The sequence below is a fragment of the Nicotiana attenuata genome, unplaced genomic scaffold (genome assembly GCF_001879085.1).
Source record: "Nicotiana attenuata strain UT unplaced genomic scaffold, NIATTr2, whole genome shotgun sequence".
NCBI lineage: Eukaryota > Viridiplantae > Streptophyta > Magnoliopsida > Solanales > Solanaceae > Nicotiana > Nicotiana attenuata.
Genome location: NW_017673989.1, coordinates 72498 through 95594, shown reverse-complemented (window position 1 = coordinate 95594; position 23097 = coordinate 72498). Strand labels below are relative to the sequence as shown.

The window sequence follows — 23097 nt, the reverse complement described above, 5'->3', positions numbered from 1 at the left end:
AAAATCCACCTATAGTACCGAAAGAAAAGGTTAATTGTTTTGAAATGAAATAAGAGAGCAACAAGGTCTCGTAACTCAGTTGGTTAGAGCGCTCCCTTAGCAAGCGGAGGTCTTGAGTTTGACTCTCAATGAAAGCATTCTATTTTTCTGTATTTCGCCTTGGTTGTATTCGTTGCGCGTCTGAATACAAGTGATACAAGCTGGTAACAATTAAACAGTAGCTAAAAATAGTGATTAATTTGTATCAAGCATTCATTCATTTCCCTTTATCCATATTTCCAATTATCAAGCATTTTTGTTGTCTTATAATCCAAATAGGAAAAAAAAAAAACTTAAATAAAGGAACACTTTATGTAGTTAATTATGCATTAACAACTACTCCCTCCATTCACTTTTACTTGTCTAATAGTCTAAAAATAGATTTTCACTTTTACTTGTCACTTTTAGCATATCAAGAGAAGAAAATTTCTTTTTTTCCTATTATACCCACATTATTAATTACTCATTTCAAATCATTTTCTCAAATCCATTAAAAATAGGTGTCATGATAAATTATGCACTTCATTTATTATTCCTTCATGGGTGTGGAAAGTCCATAGTGGACAAGTAAAAGTGAACGGAGGGAGTAATACATTATTGACTCAAAAATTCACTTGAGAAATAGAGGAATATCAATAGCCTTTATTGAACAGAGCGAACCGATAGCGTTTCTTGAACAGAGAGCGAACCGACAGCAAGTGACTTTGATCTCATGCTGGCCGAAGTATCGGTCGTGTGAACTTATCAAACATTTTGTTTCTTTTTTTTTTTTTTTGAGTTAAAGTTATATTCTATTGATACTCAAAAATGTTACAATTTGGTTCCTAGTAGTAGCTTTGACTCGCTGCTACCCCTTTACATCACTTGTACTATGAAATGGAAATCAATGTGTCTAACTAACTATACCTACCAATACAGACACTAGTATCTCATCTTTACCTGTCTATTTCTATCTATACATTTGCTCTTCATGGAATCCAATCCAGTTTCTGCAGCAACTCTCTCCATTTCCTGTTATGCTGCCCTCGAACATGTATATGCAGAGCTATTTCCTTGCAGATTTGCTGATCATCATATTTGCCATCCTCAAATCTGCCTCGAACATTTTGTTTCTTTTAAAACTTAATCATATTCAAAAAGCTTAAAAACAATACCCCTTTTAAAACAGCCCTTTCATTACAAGGTAAATTGGATAGGATATAAAACATTTACATCATTCAATATAACCAATATGATTTGCTCCCTATTTTCCAAAAAAAAAAAAAAGGAAAAGTGGTGTTGTTCTTTGCCCCACCAAAAGAAATACAAAACTCAACTGCTCACACACTGCACCTTTTGCTATGAACTATAACTATAAACAACAACAAAAATTATATTACATCAATCTATACTTTAAAAAAAATTGGGGGGAGAAAAGATGGATTTACAAGAAAACGAGGATGTCAATCGAGGGTGCTACAATAATCTATCGCGCAAAACACAAGAAAATCTTGGTGTCCTAGGCCTCACTCATGTAAAAATTGGAAGGCTGGATTGTCAAGAAGTTCAGTAGCAGGTTTGACATCTGCAAAATCCTTGACTTGAAGTGAATTTGAGACCTCATCAATTGAGAATGGAATGCTGCACTTGAAATGATGCATTGGTTAGAATTAGCTTCTCTAATCCATTTAAAATTTTCGATCACGCAGTTAAGTGGGTGGAAGGAACAATGGGTGGAAATGACACCAGGTAACCACTTTTAAGCATGCTATTTAAAATATATCCACAGTTTACGATGTACTTAAAAATAAAAATTAGCCAATTCGCTCGAACTTCAGGACACAGCGTCCTGAAGTTTAAGCCTTAAAGTTCAAAGTTCAGGACATCGTGTCCTAAAGTTCGAAAATTGTATCTATAAATTCGAATCTTATGTCCTGAATTTTAAATTAGCAATTCAGAAATTCAGGACACTTAATCCTGAATTTCAAATTAGCAGCTCAAAAATTAGGACGCTAAGTCCTGAATTTCAAATTAGTAGCTCAAAAAGTCAGGATACTTAGTCCTGAAATTTGAATAAATTAACTAATCTTTAAATGCATTATAAATTGTGGATATATTTTAAATAGCAGGCTTAAAAGTGGCTACTTGTGCACTTCGTCCGAATAATGGCCGTCAAACTAGAGAAAATAGCCTTAAAAATTCCATGCGTTTAAACTGTGAATAGTTTCTTACCTCGAGTTATCGTCCAATAGAAAGGAGTTGGTCTCTGCGTTGTTCGATTCCTCTGTCATAAGTACCCTCATGCTAGATATGACCTATCAGGAGAAAAGGGAAATTCCCTCAACATTCAACTATTACTGATATGAACATGCACTTCAATCGAATAAACACCATCGGCCACGAATAACTTACATCTGGAGAAACACTTTGTGTATTGTATTTATCATCCCAGTAAAGAGTACAAACTCTGTAAAGTTGCTGGACACTGAGAACCTGTAAAACCAGAATTTCACATTTAAAGAAAGGTGATATGGTTTATACTCGATGAAATGGAACAGAATCGTCAAACCAAATTCTGACCTGGACTGAGAGAGAAAAAGTTTGACAAAGAACTCTTACATATAAATTGCAAAATGGAAACATTAAATTTTTAAGTCTTCTACATATGCATTTCATAACATGGGGCTCTGAGTGGAGCTAATGTTGATTGAGAAAAAGGACTTACAGGACACAAATCATTAGTGATATCATCATACGAAATTCTGTACTTCTGGTGTATAACCTGCAAAAGAGTAACGATAAACAGAAAACTCCATATTAATGGTAGATCGCATTGCATATGCATAATTGTAGACAAAAGCAAATTCTAAAAGACAAAAAGGAAAAGCAACAACTATCTTCCAACGCATAAGAAATTAGTGAGTAACCAAAGAAACCTCAAGGAAACTTCAGCAGTTTAGCTTTACCACTAATTCATTGCCAGACACAATGTCTCATGTTTCCTTACACAATAAACCATATCTAATTGCTCAAACACTTTCATCTGAGGCTTAATGAAGTACTTGACAATATTAAAAAGAATAAAGGGAAAACAGATGTCATAAAGATAGATTGATGGAACCAAAACAGCTAAGATTACCAGAATCAAATAATAGCAAGGACACACGTAAAAATAGAAGAATAAAGTGATGGTTCTTACACTCTAATATTCTATAAACCTTTCATGGAAGATATGCAAAATAAGCACACGTCAGACTCTTCAAGGCAGAGCCAGGATTTCAACTTTATGGGTTCTGAATTTTAGAACGACTTCAAGTGCTAATAATTGGGTTTTAACTTTAATAATTGTACATATTTAATGTTTCTTAATACAAATATACTGTTTGAGCAAAAGCTACTGGGTTCGACCGAACCGATAGCCGGGCTTCTAGCTTCGCCCCTGTGACTTCAACAGTTGGTTTGTGGTAACTGGTAAGTTAGGTAGCTACTTCTAATCAATGATACTAGAAAAAAAATGTTAAAATGGAAGATGGAAAATATTAACATACCAAGAATCCAACAACTTGTCTTATATGTCTGAGTTCATCCCAGGATGAGCCAGCATACTGCAAGCCAAGAACATATTGAGCGAAAAGTGAATTAGATGCGATTTTTTTTTTCATTTAGGTGATACAATGAACGTTAAAATAACCTCTTCCTTTGCTTGGCAGCACCACAACTCTAGCTCACCCAAGCCAGATTTAACATATTCCGCATTGCTGAATGTACAACACTCCCGTCGAAGAAGAAAACTACAGTTTGATAATTTATCTGAGATTAGCGCAAATTGACAAATAACAAAAGATGCTTAGATAAGAAAACTCAGTCACCTGTTAAAGAGCTGAACATTAATGTATGAAAAGGCTTGACTAAATATCTTCTGAACAAGAATTGGAGGCATCTGAAAATGAAAGGCAACAAGCATTAGCTTTCCTTCTAACTTGAATAAAAAAGAGAGAAAAAAGTAAAAGTTTGTGAGGCCGTACAAAGTTTTCTTTCAATGTACAGAGAAGAGAGTCGAGGCATTCAATTATCCCCCGCCAGTGATTTATTGAATAATCTTTGCCAAAGGATCGACCAGATCTTAGCATACTTCCTCTGGAGGTCCGTGGTGCCTGAATTGCAATAGATCATATATTATGTGATTCACCTTGTTCGAGAAAGTATCACAAGAAATTAAAAAGGAAAAGGAAAGATGGCGATAAATTTAAATAATCTCATAAAAAACATCTAAAAAGGCGTCACGAAAAGATAAATGAATTTTGTGTTACTGCTATTTTCTTGTCTTGATTTTCTGCGGCACGAAGTTTGGTGTTACTGACGAAACCATTGAAATCTTGTTTCATCGCAGAGACTCCACCATCTCCCAAAACAAAACGTAGCTAGGTCGAAAAGACGATTATCTCGCTTGCAGACATATTTGGGCGGGATGTTCATCAGTTTCACATATTCTAACTTCACTAGAACAATAGATTCAAGCTATTGAACGTCACAAGGAAGATTAAATTATTATTATATCTCACGCCTATTTCACACATAATAATTGAGGAAATAAGGCATTACTTTCATAGCTTCTAACTTAAACCAGATGATGAAGAACACAAAAATGGGGCCTACTAGAAAGAACAGAAAACAATATGAAGAAAATTGATGTTTTCCGTATGGGTTGAGGTTTCTCCTAGAAACCAAACAAAAAGGATAAATAACAATTTCTTCTTTGGACATCTGCACATATATGACATTACGTGGTTGTTGTTATATACCCATGTTTCTGCTTACGGAAACACATTTATCATCATCTGAATTTCTTTTTGATCAAGGAGTGAAATAACTTGAACAAAAATGCAACATACCTGGATACATGAGGAGAGAAATGATCCTAACTCCTTCTTCAAATTATCACGAATAATTCCATAAATCTTTTCAACATATGCTGTAAGCTGCTGCTTGAAAAGCATAGCTGGGTATTTGGCTTCAACCTGGCACACTACCTGCGCAGCTGCAGCATTATTGCCGGCAGAAGGGGACGAGCGGAAGCCCTGCAAACAGGAAATCAAAGATCAATCACTACATAGACGGGAGTAAAACTACTGCAGCTAAACTTTGGTACTCTAACTAAGTGAAAACAATTTCAAAGCAGGAACTAAAACAAAATGAAAAGTTCCAATACCATTGCCATTCTACCGAAGAGGGATGTTGCAGGCTGTGGCTTACGGATAGGAGTTGCACCAACTGCACTACCAGGCTTCAGACTTTCTTGGATTAGGAATAACAATGTCGAGGTATTCGACAGCCAGTATGCCATGTGGTCATTGCTATCTTGATTCTGCAATCATTATACTTTTCACATGTTCTGAGCTTGCAATAAGAGTTTCAAATGCAACAGGCACCTCAAAATTTAAGAAAATTAACCCCCTTGTGATCTTCCTTATCCCCCTTAGAAGTCATGGATGGAGATCATAACCTTCTCTCATTTTTATGCTCTATCTCTGCTACTTGAACAATCTGTAGGATGTGATCACTCTAAAATCTTGCATGACCATACATTCATATTAACATAACATGACTAGTCATAAATCATTTTTTGGATGCATGTAACAGTGGTGACCTTATTGATCTGTCAATGAGGATTTAATTGAAAGTTAAGTAAACAACCAATGGTAGAAGCTGATTGATCACTTGCACTTCCTTTTTCCTTAACAAATGCTGCTAAAGACGGCAAGCAGTCGTTTTAAATCATGAGTAGGCCGTAATGTAATTTTTGAAGCTTATAGCAACTTAATGACTTAGTTCCAAAGGAATCATTTAGTCACTTTTTCGCCACACTGTTTCTATCATTGTTTTACTCCAATATCCCTGAGACATGTAATGTCAAAATCAATAGTCGCAATTCTCAAATTACCTCAATGGCAGAACCAATCATCTGTACTAAACGATCAAACACACTAGTCTTTTCTGCTTCAAAAGCTTTCCAGCGAAGAAGGCATTTGTAGATGGTAAAAGCTGCGACAGGTTTGCTTTGACTGAATCCAACATCCTTCATCACACAGTCAATGAGCGCACCAATGTCTTCCTGCGGTACGGTCAACCAAGACTTCAGTAAACAGAAAGTTTTTATGTCAAAACTTCAGAAAAATATGACTCTGAAGGTCCTCTGGAGAAGTACATACATGTTGTCGGTCGATAGGTCTCCTTAACTTGCTATTAGGGGTTTCAACTTTTTTAGCACGTGTTGGACTTGGTCGATCCTGCAAAAGTCAATACTATATAAGCATGGAGCACGGATTCGAGTTTGACAGCTTTCTGGACAATAATTAGAGGTGGCATAATCAACCTATTTTTTGGCGACTCGCTCCACACACCCGAGTTTAAACGGGTTGGATTATGATTTTGTTGACTTGATATAACAGGTTGATTAGAAAATGAGGAAGTTTGGGTCATATTGGGCAGGTTGGATCATGCGGAGCCAGGATTTGAAGTTTATGGGTTCCGGCCACCAAACCATAGCTCGTCTTAGTTACTGGGTGCATAATTAGATATCTATATCTATTTGATGGATTTCCTAATACAAATACAGGATCTAAGCAAAAGCTACTGGGTTCGGCCGAACCCATACCCAACACTCTACCTCTGCCTCTGGGTTGGATTATGACCAATTATTTGGCCCTTCTTCACCCAAGCAAACTTTGAGTGGGTTGGGCCAATGACCCGCAATTTATTGATTTGACCTGCTTGACCAACCCCCCCCCCCCCCATTTGACACTTGTAATGGACATCTAAGTTGCGCAGACTCTTCGATTTCCGTGCCGTCCCCGTCCCGATACGAGACGGGGACGGGAGCGGGATACGGTCAACTGACTTCGGACACTTTGACCGGAGTCCATCTACAAATTTGGGAGAAAAATTGAGATTTTGATTTCTCAAAATAAAAAATAAAACAGATTTAGGAGAATGAAAGAATAAATGTCCATCTTGGAGAAGGAAAGATTGAATTCTACAATATTTATGTAAGTTTTTCACAGAATATCTCTCAAAATTTACAATATTTTTATAACTCTATGTTTTATTAGCCGAATCCCCGCACCCGTATCCATATTCGGATCCGCACCCCCGAATTAGATTTTGCCGAATCTGATACTAGGATCTGTCCCCGTATCGGATACCCGCACCCGAGTCCGAGCAACTTAGGTGGACATGATGTTGCTGGATGACAAGAAAAGAGTATCTTACATTGGTTCTGTTTTCTTCGTTGAGATTGTAGCCGTTTTCTACTACCTGCACTTACATACTGTCAATGTAATATTGTCAAAGGGAAGAGGGAAGGGAAGTAATGAATTTCGCAAGCAAATACCTTGGAAGCCAAACTAGGTGAATGACCTGACACCTGTTTGGCAGGGGTTAACAAGGCTTGCTGAAGAATCTGGTTCTCAGATTCCAAGTCAAAATTCTTTTCCTGGAACCTATAACCAGAACAGGCAACGATGATTAGAAAAAAAATTACGTTTGAGCTGTAAACACGAGCGTGTCGGTATAAGAATAAAACTGCCATAAGATTATCCATTCAAGCTATTTATGACATAAGTTCATTAAACCTTTGCATAGTAGTCTTCAACTGAACGATCGTAGACTCTGCATCCATCACCTGCCTCAACCTCTCCTCACTAAGTTTGCTTGTCTCTTCAAATTTTCTTTCTGTGTCATCAATCTTCTTTTCTAGAGAGCTTACCAAAGCCTGACATGAAAAATCAAAACAAATGATCGTCAAAAGCTGCATGCAATTGGCTCCAGTCAATACAAGCAGCTTGTACACACTTGACTCCCTAATTTCAACAAACCTACCTTTAGATTCTCATTTTCAGCACTAAGTTTGTTCATCATTTCACTGTCAACAACGGGAACTTCCTGTATAATAGGGATCTTCTCTGCCGCCCTTTTTGCAGTTTCACGCTCTTTGACAAGTATTTCTTTTGCTTCTTTGAACTGAAGTTGAACTTCTTGCAAAGCTGATTGCAGTTTTGCATTTTCTTTTGTTTTTGCTTCTTCCATATCAGCCTACAAAAAAAGAATAAAAATGTATAAACTGAAAGGCAGACACTTAAAAGCATAAAGTGGTATAGACGGAATCAGCATTTCCTTATATTCCTACTCCACTTTGACAGAAGCAAAATACTTCTTGATCTACTTACCCTCATGCGTTTCTCCAGCTGTAGTCTCCAAGTTAATTCTTCAACTTGCTTCTCTAATTTGTTCTTGGCAGCTTGAAGTGCACCAGTCTCCCGCGCAGCCTATGCAGAAATAGGTTACAAGGGAACTCCGAATAGAGCAAACAATAGATATTCAATCAAAGTATTCACACCAAGCCCGAATTGGCAGAAGCATGAAAGAAAGTTTAGAGCCTCTAAATTTGATGTAAGCTTGAGAAGCATAACTGCAGTTAGTTTCTATATGATTTAAGCATACAGTAATATGATATATAACATATCCGAGAAAATTTAAGCTGTGTATCAACTCAGAATAGAGACTGTAACAGACGGCAATAAAAGCTAAAAGCTTTTGGTTCAACAAAGAGAATAAAGAGGAGTTGAAGAATGGGATATCACCATCTTAAGTTTCCGTAGTTCCCCACGAGCAACTCTAGATCTCCAAGCACATTGAGTGGTAATAGCAGCTTTCTTGAGCTTCTTATACTTCATACAGGCCAAGAACATGCGACAATGACTCTGGGAATATAGCATGAGGATTATTATGAACGTGAGTCACAGATTCCAAGGCATTGAGTTAATAAATAGGTAGAGCAATAGCAGCAAGGAGAACTATTCCCAATAGTCTATTGATCCTAAATTAAAAAAGGTCTTTTTTTTTGGGCACGGCGGTCCAAAATAAGTACAGGCGGTAGCCTAAATATACAAAACATTTACACTGATTATGTATATTATATGTATATCTATACTTAATATACAAAACATATACATTTGCCAGCTATTATTTTTTTTGAGTGGCCTAAATGTAATTGTCCCATTAGGAAATTACCTCAAAGTTTCCAAAGGATTACTCCTCCGTTACTAAACGTTTACCTGAATGATAATGGCAGCTTTTGTCTGTCTTCTGAATCGTACTTCATCTCGTGCAGCCATCCCACGCATTCCTGTCTGAATTGAAATGGCAGCAGCGCATGATTCTTTGTAAGCCTTCCTAGCAAGATGCATGCGCACGTCTGTCTGGATCTTCAGACAAGCTGCTTCTTTCCGCAAGCTCTCGTATACACGCCGAGAAAGCTCTCCTGTAACAATGAGAGATGAAAAATTGATATATTTTTAATCCAAGAACCAGATAACTGAAAGCCGATCATGTAGCAAATGAAGTACCTCTGCACATCGACTGTATCCTTATTGCCAACTGACGTAACAACGTAAAATTTCTTCGAGCCATGTGAGAACGAAATTTCTTCTGAATGATGCTCGCCGATCTCCCTAACACCACTGTCCTGCGAGAGTCTAGCTCTGCCATCTGACCAGCTCTTAAAAACACTTTTGTTTTACCAATCTGCAAAGGCAAAATGGACAAATAATTGGCTTTCCTGAAGCCTCCTCTACTTGGGAGACATGTCACAAAGGAAATCTTTAGGTGATTCTGGCTTTTCCTTCTTTTTAGATCAATAAAAGAATGAAATATGCTACAGTTGATCTAAGTCAAAAGGCAAAGAAAGGTATGAAATATGTGCGAGACATTAAGTTAATGCTTGCGGCTTTAAAGGCAACGGTCTTCTACATATGATTATAAAACAAGAACCAAAAGAGCTCTGGAAGAAGATATAACAACAACAACTACTACAATGCCTCAGTCCCAAACAAGTTGGGGTCAGCTATATGAATCCTCATTGATCATGTTACTCCAACTAAACTCATCTCAAGCTAATATTGTATGCAAACACAGAGATTCCAGCTAAGTTGTTCGGACACAGGTGCGGGTGTTCGACACGGGTGCGGATATAAAGGTCGGATGCTTCGAGATGTAAATTCTAAGATTCGGGAATACGGATCCTAGTATGGATATGGGTGCGGGGATCCGGCTAAAAATAATTCAAAAAAATAAAAATATAATAATATAAAATAAAATAAAAAGTGTGGAATACTTATGTATAGCTTGTAAAGTATGGATTTCTTGTTTATTCTCAAGTTGTAGATAAGTAACAGATAAATTTCCTATATAAGGTATGCTATTTTCTTTGGTTCTGATTTCGGGAATCAAATTGTATCTACTCTCAAATTTTTTTGTCTGTCGTGGTCAAAGTACCCAAAATTATTTGACCAAATCCGGTACGGATCTCATACCTATACCACATACTAGTGTCATGTCGACACGCGGCACCCAAAACTGCCGTGTCAGAGCAATTTAGGATTCCAGTGTGCAACAATTGCGAAAGGGAACCACTAAAATTCTTAAGACATTTTACTGAATGAAGAATGTGCTAGATAAATGTCATGTTCATAGAGATAAAAACACACTTTTCGTAAATTGACATTATTGTTCGAAAATAAGTTATTCTAAAAATACAAAAATCCACTGGAAAGGTTTGAATTGTTTCACGTTTAAAGAATTTTTTTACTTCTAAGAATGTGATGTGTACCACCCAGGGAGTAGTGGGATGGCTCAGATCCCTCTACCCTCGACCAAAGGACCTAGTTTGAGCCCTCTACTCCCAAAATACAAAAGTACAGTGGAAAGGTTTGAATTGTTTCATGTTTAACGGCATCTTCAATATCTCCAAAAAGCGTGATGTATACCACCAAGGGTGTAGTGAGATGGATCAGATCCCTCCACCCTTAGCTAGAAGTCTTGGGTTCAAGCCGTAGAAACGGGACCTTGCTGGTAGGGAGTGCTTCCCCCTTAGATGGATCCTATGTGGCGTGAATTTGGATAAGCTAGGGCAGTGAGTTTCGGATACCAGATAGTTAAACCAAAGAAAAGGTAGCGTGATGTATTACCTGATATCCTTGAAGACCGACTTTCTCTAAGAGGCTTGTGCATGCAGAGACCTCGTCCGTACTGTCATAAATTCGTAGGACAAAATCAGAAATCATTGACAATCTGACCAAATATTACAAGGTAAAATAGGTACCTTCCATCTAAAACTTCAGGCGAGAGGACGCCAAAGCGATCTAAAAATTCATAAAAGGGTTTTCGAGTAGGATATCCGGCACAGCTTATTCTTATTGCTTCCATCACTCCCTACAGAAAAAAAGCCAGTGAGCACAAACTTTCAATACACAGGTATGCTACCAATATGAAAAAAATTCAAGACATTTCCTTACCCCACAGCACAGCTGTTGCAGAACATTGTGATTCTCAAAGATAGAGGGCTTTAGCAGATTATTAGGCTTCACACATCGAATATAATGGGGTTCGGTTGTATTCAGAGCTTCAAGCAAAGACTGCAATTGTTGCTGCAAAGTGTATAAAGGAACATATGATGATTCAATATGTATGCTCTCTGTAATGGCATGGATGAAAAGAAAGAGCAAAATATGTTAGAAAAAAAGATGCAAACATGCCTTGAAGCTAGAGCCAATAGAAGAAAACTTTGACTGTTTTGAGGATTCCTCCACTGATGTTGGAAACAAACCAGATACAAAAGAACATTTTGAAGCTCTCAAGAGCGCCTGGTGTTCAGCAACGACATAGTCTTTGTTCTTATCCAGAAACAATTCAGTTTGATACGTGACCTGTAATAAAAGAACATGTATAATTATCCATGGCTTCAGAATAAATAAAAATGAGAAATGCATATTTTTAGCCGCTCCCAAAAATAATAGCCGACAAAATGTATATTTTTTGTATATATGTGTATTATATACATATTTTATACACTTTTTGGCTAGCGAATGCAATTAGTTTCGGCCGACCGGTCAAATTATATTTTGCTCAATAAAGATTGAAGATCTAAGCACGAAAATTTCTAAGGTAAATTAAAAGACTTACATCACCAGCGTAATGGCAAATAGTGAAGTCAGAACGAGCCAACTTGGGCTTGCTGAATCGTTTGTGGTCTTTGAAAGTCTGATAAAGTTTCTGAGCAAATGTTTCATGAGTTGATCTTGGAAACATACTGCAAAAGCAAAACCACAGCAGTCTGAATAGCATAAGCCATAAGAATTGAGCACAAATAAGGATCAATAAAGATTCTTGGAAACAATAAGAATGGATAAGGCTATACAAAAGAACAATAAATAGCTCTTTCATTCAGCAGCTTACCAAGCTTCATCAAGAAGTGCTATAATACCTCCTGGTTTCTGAGCAAATAAAAAATTGTCAAAATACTTTGCGGAAGAAACAAAAGAGAGAATTCAATCTTGGTCCATAAATGAGAAAACATGTAATTTAGACAAAGAAATCAACATCACCACAAAAAGGAGGTTTATATGGGACTTCTGTAGCAGATATTTATAGGAAACAAAGACTGGATTCAAGCCAACTTATATAAAAGCATGATTTCGGCCTTCGGTGCTAGAATAAAGTTTCTGGCTTTTTCTTGCTGAAACTGCATCTTCTTTGCAAATCTTAGCCTTCTGCGACCTCTTTTTATTGTTTTTCTTCATTGATTACTAAGTCTTGTGGTAAATGTTATTACTGTTATCAACAGAAAACTCATCTTTAAAAGAACTTCACCTAGACTTTATCAGCTGCAACTTTCAACTTATATCCAAGATAACACACATATAACTGAAAATATACTTAGAGAAGACAACATATTCTTAGGGAAACAAGCTGATGATAGAAAAGAAAGGGATTTTACAAAGGAAATGGAGAGTAAGAAAAGAATTGAATGGACATATAGCATCACAGTGCACAACGAACACCTTTTTTTGGGCTAATTACATTTTTGGGCCGCCCAAAAAGCCGGAAAATGTATATGTTTTGTATATGAAGTACAAATATACATAACATATCATTCAAATAATTAGTGTATATCTTTTGTATATTTGGGCTATTGCCTGCAATTACTTTGGGCCGGGGGACCAAAAATGGAAAAAAAAAAAAAAAATCCCTGTTTCTTGTACTGGGTCAAATCGACTGAAAATAGATCCTGAGAAGTCATTTACAAGTAAACAACTGAAAACACATAAAAGAAATCTAAGTGTAAACCTTTTCTATGAGATCCAGAATATCTTGATTATCAATGAACTCAATGTAGCTCCAGTCAATTTCCTCTTTTGTATACTCTTCTTGTTCCATTTTGAAAACATGCTGGAAAAACACGTAAAACAGGTACGATAAAGATGTGTACAGTAGTAAATGATCGTTCAGTAAACTCAAAGATGAGGAAATAACCAGAACCTGATTGAAGTGCTGTTGAAGTTTCTCATTTGTCAAATTGATACAAAATTGTTCAAAGCTGCAGAAATTAAGAGCATCAGAAATACGATTCATATCTGCAGAAATAAAAAGCATCAAAAGTATGAAACAACCTACAAAGCCGAGTCCATGACTAGTCAGCTTTCAGAATAAAAAACTGATACTGCAGTTGAACCAAATAGTACAAAATTAAAAAGCCGTGGAGCTTTCCACAAATTTCAATCTTGTTGCCCGCAAAAAAGAAATTATTACCTAACAACGTGACCCTAAGTCCCCATACGACATACTCCCTCCGTCCCAATTTAATTGTGATACTCTTTCCATTTTAGTCTGTCCCAAAAGAATGATACCTTTCTACATTTAGAAACAATTTAACTTTAAGCTTTCCATTTTACCCTTAATGAGATGATTTTTAGCCGAACAAATATATATGGCTTGTTTTAGACCACAAGTTTTAGAAGTTTTTCTTTCTTTCTTAAACTCCGAGCCCAGTCAAACAACATCACATAAATTGGGACGGAGGGAGTAGTTTAATAGATTTTGTATCAGACTTAGAAGCAAATGAGATTCAAAGTATTTCGACTGCAACATAAAAGAATTTGACTGCTTGTGGATATGCTAAGGCAATTTTTATATACAGTTCATTCCAGAAGACTAAATCTCACATACAATCCAAAACAAAAGGGCATACCGGTCAAGCACCTGTTAGTCTTAAAACTCTCAAATCCATAAATATCCAGCACACCAATCAAAGATTTTGAATTTGGATCTTGACCAATTGAACTATTAATCTTATCCACCAGCCTGAAATCAAAAATTGAAGGGCTCATGTAAAAAGTACAAGTCATTATCGTTTCATCAATTTTGTAATGAAGTAGTGAATGATTCAATTGCACAGAAACTTAAAGCTTACCAATCAAACAACTTTGAGTATACTATTTTTGCCAAAGCATCTCTACTGATGGCTGCTGCTTCTGGATCCAGCAATTTCGTGATGATTTCACCCCGAGTTACAATAACACGCTTGCAAAGCGAATCCTCAAGAGCCTTCATGTCACACCTAGAAAATACTAAAGTTCAAAAAAGGCTGCACTTTTTCTCTTTGAGAATAATCTAGCTTAGTAATTCGGAATGGTACTCCCTCTGTCCGAATTTATGTGTCATACTTTTCTATTTAGTCTGTCCCAAAAAGAATGCCATGCTTCCTTATTTAGAAACAATTTAACTTTGAATTTACTACTTACCTTTGATGATTTATAGGCACACAAATATATATGGTTTGTTTTAGACCACAAGTTTCAAAAGTCTTCCTTTCTTTCTTAAACTCCATGCTGAGTCAAACACCGCCACATAAATTGAGACGGTGGGAGTAATTTGACTTCAGAATAAGCCGAACTCCTCACTTACATTAACAGCTCGGCTGCAGCCCTTAGATGAAACCAAGATCTTTCATCTTTCGGCACTGAGGAGTCTGTCTCCTTCCCTTTCGCAAATTCGATGTTTCCAAGATGGAGAATTGCAGCCACTACACGAAATATTGCATCCTGGGAAAAGACAAGAGATAGCTAAGAAACCAACAACTACTACTACTATGCCTCAGTACCAAACAAGTTGGATTCGGTGATATGAATCCTCATTTCTTTCTGTACACTCAACTCATATCATCATCATTAATAAGGAAATTACACCCTTGAGCATGTTTTTCTGTCTCTGCATTTTCAAACATACCTGCTCTTCCGAACTTATTCCGACAATATCCATTGCCCTTCTTGTATCTAGGTATTCTTTGGAATCGTCAACCCCATCTAACTCATAGCAATTTGACTGATTTAGGTAATGAAATGACCGAGGGTTATCCAACTTGTACCTTTGAATATCCTGAAAGTGGAGAACAGAATCAGACTGGTAACAAATTCTAAGTCAACATTAACAGATCATTACCAAAATTTAAATTAAGATATAAAACAACGAAAGGCTGGGAGTAAAATACAGTTTGGTTTTGACAAGGATTAAATCCACTTCTTTCTTTCAGTATTATCAGATAGTAGCATGATGTTTTTTTTCATTTGCAGGGACATCTGTGCGTAGAAATTCTATTCCCGACAAAGAAAAAAGACGAAACCTCAGAATGTGCATTCTTCTACAAAAGCAATTTATTGAATTAAATACCTTTGACGGTGCAGCACATAACATGTAGAAACAGTGATAATTTCTCTCTGGATCAGAAACTTGGCAAACACGAGATCTTTCGAGTAAATATGTTCTGATTGCAGCTCCTGAAATCTTTCCTCTCTGGTCAAACTGGATCTCCACAAACTTACCAAAGCGACTGCAATCTCAGCGTAAGACATTACAACCATGTAGTAATTTCACGAGACTGAATCATTGAAAGTTAGCTAATAACAGATATATCTGCCCAACCTTGAGTTATTATTTCTGACAGTTTTTGCATTACCAAATGCTTCCAAAACAGGATTAGACTGCAAAAATACACAAATATCAAAGTTGCAATTTTTTTTTTTTTTTTTGGGGGGGGGGGGGGGGGGGGGTCAAAAAACTGTGGTAAAAGATCTAAGACAAGTTACCTCCAGGACTTGCTGCTCGACTGTTCTACCCTCAGCGGCAGCTCTCCCTCCCATGTAAGCAAGATAGCGCATTAGTAGTTTTGTGCTTTCTGTTTTACCAGCCCCACTCTCTCCGCTAACCAGTATCGATTGACTTACTCCTTCTTTGATCATAAGTCTGCATCCATTAAGGGTAATCTCTTACTGAAAATTTAAAATCAAGGGCTCGATCGACAAACATGGGGCAGCACACACCTGTATGCTGCATCAGCAACAGCGAAAGGGTGAGGGCTAAGATCTCCAAATGCCGCACCTTTATATTGGGACATCATATGGCTATCATATAAGTGAGGTAATCTTCTGAAAGGGTTGACAGCGATTAGTATATTCCCTGTATATGTCTGAAACAACAATTTACAAGGTTAGTTCAGTAAGCACTAACAACAACAACGCCTCAGTCCCAAACAAAGTTGGGTCAGCAATATGAATCCTTACTACTTTCTTTTAGTTAAACTCATATCATCATCAGGCCAAAATAAAATAAAAGTAGTAGTGAAAAAAAGTTTTATATAAATAATATTTAAAGCCTATTCCTAACTAGTAAGTACTAAGTATCACCTCTATGGATCTTTTTTTTTCCATTGTGTCCTATCTTTAGCTAAGTCTGCATTAGTTCAGTAAACACCAACATTCTCCAAATATTAAAAGGTAAATGAACATAATGAAATGACACCAAAAAACTCACATATATTTCATTAATATCGTATCTAGTCTTTAGATTGTGCAGGACTCCTGGTTCGTGCAAATAAGCCAGCTTTGTCATATCATCAACACCACAAGATGGAGCTTCAACATCTTTAGGGTAGAGGTTAGAAGACTTGACAACCACCTGCGCAATAGTAGATTTTAACAAAAAGGAGCAACGAGATTCAGTCCATCCCCAAAATCTGCTTGGTTGATAACTTTTTAAATAGTATGATGGGAATCTAAGTTGTGCGGACTCTTTATTTGTGGTGCCGCACCCGTGTCGACATGACACGGCACTAGTATGGGTGTGGGATACATACCGGATCTAGTCAATCAACATTGGGTTGATGGGTTCTCTTTGACCACAAACTACTGAGAAATTATAGATAAGATATAGGAATTTTTATTTCTCAAGACAAAAACTAGTGTAGATTTCTAGATGGCTACCCAGGGGTGAAGCTACATTGTTAGAAGGGTGGCCAGTTGACCATCCTTCATTGAAGGTAAAATATTAGATTTTAGAGGTACATAATATATATTGAACACTCTTTGTCGGAGATACTTTTTCACTTCTTTCAAGTTTGAACACGTAGGGGAAATTTCTGGATTCGCCACTGTGGCTACCTACAACTTGAGAATAAAAGATTTGAGTTATTGCACTCTACAAGCTACATTTTCCACATAATGTCTCATAATTTAGGCATATTTTTTATAGCTCCAATTTTAGATATAGCTGAATGCCCCCACTTGTATCCTTACGTGGATCCGTGCCTCTGAATATTAAGATTTCGATCATGAAGGATACGACCTCTAGATCAGAACCCGTTTAGGATACCCGCACCGGAGTCCGAGCAACTTAGGTGGGAACAATACAAGTCCTTGTCTAACTTTGAGGATCACTTAAAATAAGAAATAAGTGTTCATTTACTTCTTAGGGAAATTCAATGCCGTAAGTGACGTACCGTTTTCCCAGAAGTACAAAGAACCTTGATGTCTGCACCATTGACTTCTAAAACTTCTCCATCTATCCAGGCCACAACAGGATCCTCCACCCAAACAAGTGATCCCACCCCTAAGCTAACTGAAGCATCCTGAAAATCCAACAATGCAATAATATTCTCCATTAAGTGATATGCAATGTTGTCCAAAATAGATAGTTTGTATTCCTTTATTCTGGCCTTTGCTATAAGCAAAATGGTCAGGAATTCAATTTGATGCGGTCAGATAGCTTCAAAAAAATTAAGGCCAATCTGATATCAACAGCCCAAGCAATGAGAATAAAAGAAAGCCTTTTAAGCTATAGAGACAACGCCGCTCACTAAACTTATCAAAGACAAAAAAGAGTGCAGAAAGTGTCAACTAATTTAAATAGAAGTTAGCTTTAATGTGTATTTGAAAATATGGACTTTGTTAATCTCTTTATCCTGCCTCAGACTGTGTGACAATCTGTTCACAATTAAGAACGGCAAACCACTAACAACTTGCAGCAAAATGCATGAGATTTTTCTGTGAAAAGTAGACTATTTCACAACATAACTTTAACACAAACAAGAGCTACAGAAGGCATTAGCTGAGAATAAAGCAAGAAACTCTCATCAATGCCAATTTATATGACACTCTTTCCATTTTGCAACATCCATAATGTTTGACGCCATTCTGCGTGTATAAAACTTTGAAGTGAGAGTAGTCAAAAGCGAAAAGCGTAAAAAAGAGACAGGCGTTGTTGGAGCTTTAAGCGCAAAACGCAACTAAAGCGCGAGTTTAGCGAAGAAAAGCACCAATGAAGAAATAAATTTTTAAAAAAGATAGAAATTTAACGCAAGAAATGTAACAAGAAACAAATAATAATTATTTGCGCAAAAGAATGGGAAAGTTATAACTAAACTATCGGTAAGTTGACGTGCCCGTAAAGACGGAACCTATCGATAAATGTCCACATGCCTTAGCACCTTGAGACACTCACACTAAAGCAGCAATTAAGCGAGGCAGAGCGCAAACCTGGACTTCACCGAGCTTCAGGGCTTAAGCGCACTTTAAGCGAGCCATTAACAACACTTTAACTCACAACTTTCAAGAATTCAATTCAACAAAATCTTCAAACCTTAAGCTTTGATAATGATATTTTCTCTATTAAACTAAAGGGCAGCCCGGTGCACAAGGCATCCTGCATTCCCCAAGGGGTGTGACGTAGACAGCCTAACCTAATGCAAACATTAGCGGCGGGCTTCCACGGCTCGAACCCATGACCTATAGGTCACACTAAGACAACTTTGCCGTTTTTCCAAGGCTCCCCTTCTATTTTTTCTATCAAACTAACTTCACGAATCACGACAAGTACTATTTTCTTTTACCATTAACATATATATACATATATAGAAGTCAAATTTAACATCTTAAGCTCTATGTCCAGAAGCTCAATGCCACTCAAAAAACCATCACATAGAATTGGATGGACAGAGTAGTTGAAGTAAAACTCAAAGTAAACTGCCTTTAACATTATTAGACTTGTACTAATTAGTGTTTTTCAAACCAAAGCTAGAATTTGGAAAAGCAATTTAGCAAAAGAACATATATTAACAAGCCTTAATCAGTTAAGTTCAAAAACGTTAGAGATAAAATGCCATTACACAGTCCAAAATACAATGTGAATTGTGAAATACATTCAAAATGAAACTCAACAAGACAATATTTAAAGATATGAAAATCAAAACCAATGCTGTATATCAATAATTAAATAAAATAAAAAAAGATGATAATTGAGTACCATTTTCTAAATAATTCTTCAATCAGATAGATTCTTGAAGCAGCTTCTTGATCAGCTTCTGAATACTCAATGATAACATTTAAAAAAAATCAACCCAATACAGAACAAAATAAAAACAATTAATTTCCTTCAAAAATTCAACCGAATTTCTGTAAAATTTCAAAGTCTGCTCTAACTTCAACTTTTGGTCTATTTCTTCAATTTTCCATAAATCAACAAAAAGAAAAATTTATGAGCAAGTGAACTTGATTTTAATTGGGTTTTATTTCTCAAAAGAATTTGAAAATTTTAAAGGTGTAAAAGCTTAAGGTTTAAGGTTTGCTCTATTAATAGCAAAAATATTGAGGCTTTACGTTGTTCTTTGTTTTTTTCCTAGTCTTTTATTTTTCTCTGTTCTTTCTTGTTCGTTGGGGGGTTTTGGTCTAAGTTCATTGAAAATATTTTAATGGCCAATTTTTAATTAAAGTGTAGCAAATGAAGATGAAAGACTTTTGAAAATTTTAATCTTGTATATGTAAAATAACTTTTGTGTTTTTAAAATTTATTTGTATTAAACATGTCATTAAAACTTGTCACTGAAATTAAAATAAAAAGTTTAAATTATATATTTTTTAAATTTAAAAATTATTATTCTTTTTAAAGATACAGGAAAAAATTATCATAGAAATTAAAATTAATGGAGCAATATGTTAATGAATAAAATACCAAGTCAATGGGGGAAAAAATGGAATACCAAGTAGTTGATTTGCTATGTTAGACCTAGTGGCTACACAAATTGTCAATTTTAAACATAAGTCTTCTTAAAGAGGAGAACCCATCTTTGTATGTCTCTATCTCATCTGTTTTATTTGTTTAATTAATAGCCTATTTGGCCAAACTGCTAAAATTAACTTAGTTTTATTGGGACCGATAATTTGAACAAGCTCACACAAAGACAATGAAAATTCATATAGTTGCCCTAACTTATTTGATATTAAATCTTGATTGCTGTCAGAGGAGGAGCTAAGATTTGAACCTTATGGGTTCGAGATTGTAATCATTTTAAGTTACTAGGTTTAAAATTAATAAATTGTACTATTTAATAGATTTCTTAAGACAAATACATGATTTGAACAAAAACTATTGGGTTCAGCCGAACCCCATCCGCACTCTGCCTCCGCCCCTGATTGCTATTATCGACCCGCCCATATCTAACTCCGCACACCCGTTTCGCACCCCTAAATAATCGCAACTACATTATAAAAAAGAACCCCAACCTAAATCAAGCAGAAATTAATTGAAGCATATAAGGTCCATGAAAAGTTGACGAGAAGGCACACAAACTTAAGACATCACTGACATGATCTTGTTGTTTTTAAGTAATGCAAAAAGTATGAAATAATCAGCCAAAACACATGATCCATATGATCCACAGATGTTAACAAAAGAAAGTCTTTTTGTTTTTTTTATAGCAGTAATGTCCAGAAAAGGCAGACTTATAGCTAGTGTTAGGGATAAGTTCAAAGGAACTCACTTTATTACATTACGAACCCAAATTTATAAGGAATTTTTAGTCTAAGAAATTAGGTAGACAACTATTTAGATTAATTTTTTTTTTTTTTTAAAGGACGTAGAATCTTAAATCCATTAAAATCAAATTCTAATATGAGCTTTTGTATTCCAATCAGCTAATATTTTAGTGAAGACTTGTTACTTTTGAGTGTGTAAACAATAGCCCACATAAAAAGTAGAATAAAAAAAAAGGATTAGTTACCTCCTATAGCAAAGGTTGATACATTATTTATCTATATCTATCTATCTATATTATTATAAAAGCATGAATACAATGTCGGTTTACCAAAATAATCTTATAATATTAAGCATAATAACTCACAATAAAAGGACATAATCGGAATTTTAGACATTGGCCTTATAATCCTATTAGTTATAGGACATATACCACACCTATAGGAGTCCTATTAGTATACTTACTTTCGGGCATAGACATCTAATACTACATGTTAGCATGCATGTAAACCTTATACATTAGATTTTTTTTTTTATAGTATTTTGGTTGACTAAATTGGAGTACTATTGGGTCTTAGCAAAAGATTGTAACGTAAAATTTCCTATTAAAATGTTTTGTCGTCTTACAAATTAGGTTTTGGCTCATCCAAAAAGGTCGTGATGCTTTTGATCAGTACCTTTTAATTTATTAAAAGGTGAAAAGGAAATCAACGATAATTAATTTTTGTCTTTATGAAAATTAAAGTTAATAAATTAATCTATCTATATCTATATTTATCTATCTATCTATATTTATTATAAAAGCATGAATACAATATCGATTTATAAAAATAACCTTATAATATTAAGCAGAATAACAGGACATAACCGAAATTCTAGACATTAGCCTTATAATCCTATTAGTTTTAGGACATATATCACACATTAGGAATTCTACATGATATCCTTAAGGGGTCCTATTAGTATAATTACTTTCGGCATAGACATATAATACTACATGTTAACATGTAAACTAATACCTTTAGGAATACGTTAGGTTTTCTTTTGGAATAATTACTTTCCGGATAGAGACATATTTTTAGTCGTGTAATTCTATTACTTTTACGATATACTTTTTAAAAATTTTTATTACTAATTTAATTTGAAAACCTATTATAATGTCCTATTACTAATTTAATTTGAAAAGGTATTTTATTGTTCAAATCCATTTAGAAAAAGAATAACCTATATCTATCTATATCTATCTATATCTATATCTATATTATTATAAAAGCATGAATACATTTACCAAAACAGCCCTAAAATATAGCTAGAGTATTGGACATAATTGTAATATTTCCTTTTGTATCCGATTTGGTTTTTAATATAGTTTAGCCTTTTTTTTTCCAACAAAAATATATTAATGTAGCCCTTGTGTAGGAAGATTCATAGGATTCCAACTTACATTCCAAAACCTAATGATATACAAACCTATTCAAGTTTTATAAATATCTTTATGAATTCTATTGATAATTAACCACAAAGAAAATAACACTCTTGTGCATACTTCTATTCGAATTGAATTTATTATGTGCTATTGATCTTATTTTATGATTTGAAAGATAAAATATTTTAAGAAATAGTTCAATATTAGATAATATTAGATAAAAATGGTAATTAATATTAGATAATATTGTAATATTTAAGAATCAAATATTTAAAACTTTGAATTCAACTAAAAGTAATATTATATTTGTACCTTTAGGCCGCTAAACCTGTATTTTGGGAATTCCAACAATAAACTCTAGACTTTGCTAATAATCTATGTCTATATTATCTATTCATCTATCTATCTATATCTATATTATTATAAAAGCCTGAATATATTGTCGGTTTACAAAAATAACCTTATAATATTAAGCATAATAACTCACAATAAAAGGACATAACTGAAATTCTAGACATTTGTAATCCTATTAGTTTTAGAACATAATACTATAAGTTAGGAATCCTACATGATTACATTTAGGATTCCTATTAGTATAATTAGTTTAGAGCATAGACATATAATACTACATGTTAGAATGTAAACCTAATACATTTGGGAACACGTTAGATTTTCTATTA

At 35.2% G+C, this 23097-nt stretch overlaps 1 protein-coding gene across 1 annotated transcript; it reads right to left on the bottom strand.

Moving 5' to 3' along the window:
• Positions 1–1196: 1196 nt before the first annotated feature.
• Positions 1197–19878, bottom strand: LOC109217776 (myosin-6-like). Its single transcript, XM_019382044.1, has 39 exons — positions 19486–19878; positions 17684–17812; positions 16720–16863; positions 16230–16375; positions 15996–16152; positions 15832–15890; positions 15580–15739; positions 15139–15288; positions 14818–14954; positions 14324–14470; positions 14113–14214; positions 13393–13450; positions 13201–13302; positions 12310–12347; positions 12037–12163; positions 11610–11780; positions 11370–11501; positions 11177–11286; positions 11043–11103; positions 9423–9600; positions 9132–9337; positions 8658–8777; positions 8244–8342; positions 7897–8109; positions 7650–7789; positions 7409–7517; positions 7288–7332; positions 6228–6305; positions 5960–6130; positions 5228–5383; positions 4911–5096; positions 4044–4172; positions 3888–3958; positions 3710–3809; positions 3567–3623; positions 2744–2800; positions 2431–2511; positions 2251–2333; positions 1197–1659 (listed from the first exon to the last, which is right to left on the bottom strand). Exons 1-39 carry the CDS (start codon positions 19486–19488, stop codon positions 1545–1547), a joined length of 4527 nt encoding a protein of 1508 aa, XP_019237589.1. The 5' UTR covers positions 19489–19878; the 3' UTR covers positions 1197–1544.
• Between the last annotated feature and the right edge of the window lie 3219 nt (positions 19879–23097).